Raw genomic sequence first — 343 nt, forward strand, 5'->3', positions numbered from 1 at the left:
GCCTCCAGCTGGTCTCCAGAGAACGGTTCTGCGTCTCCAGCTGGTGCACCTTTTCGATGAACACGGCGAAGCGGTCGTTGAGGCCCTGCAGCTGCTCCTTCTCGTTGGTGCGGATGATCTTGTACTCGTTGGTGCGCGCGGCCGCCTGGCTCAGGTCCAGCCCATCGGACGCGGGAGGCCGGCGGTAGGAGCTGTCTCCGAACACCTTGCGGTAGGAAGAGGGGCCGCACAGGTAGTGCTCCGAGCTGAAACTCATGGTGCCAGGACAGCGCCCCGAGAGCGACTGCGGCCGCAGATACAAAGGAGAGGAGAGGTGCGCCAGGCGGGGCGCGGCGGGGCGGTG

The 343-nt window shown here is 66.2% G+C and overlaps 2 protein-coding genes across 5 annotated transcripts in view; one reads left to right on the plus strand and one right to left on the minus strand.

Annotated features, from left to right (window-relative positions):
* INA (internexin neuronal intermediate filament protein, alpha) overlaps nt 1-256 on the minus strand; it is an 8,364-nt gene extending 8,108 nt beyond the window's left edge. The window contains exon 1 of the mRNA XM_005878310.2: nt 3-256. Within this exon, the coding sequence (XP_005878372.1) occupies nt 3-256 (254 nt within the window). The remainder of the gene's footprint in view (nt 1-2) is intronic.
* The window catches only part of NT5C2 (5'-nucleotidase, cytosolic II), a 143,986-nt gene continuing 143,649 nt past the window's right edge, over nt 7-343 (plus strand). For all 4 annotated transcript variants that reach the window (XM_014549387.1, XM_005878223.2, XM_014549388.1 and 1 more), the window contains exon 1: nt 7-313. In XM_014549387.1, coding sequence (XP_014404873.1) covers nt 255-313 — 59 coding nt within the window. In that variant the 5' untranslated portion in view covers nt 7-254. The remainder of the gene's footprint in view (nt 314-343) is intronic.

This window comes from Myotis brandtii, unplaced genomic scaffold, assembly GCF_000412655.1.
Source record: "Myotis brandtii unplaced genomic scaffold, ASM41265v1 scaffold550, whole genome shotgun sequence".
Classification (NCBI taxonomy): domain Eukaryota; kingdom Metazoa; phylum Chordata; class Mammalia; order Chiroptera; family Vespertilionidae; genus Myotis; species Myotis brandtii.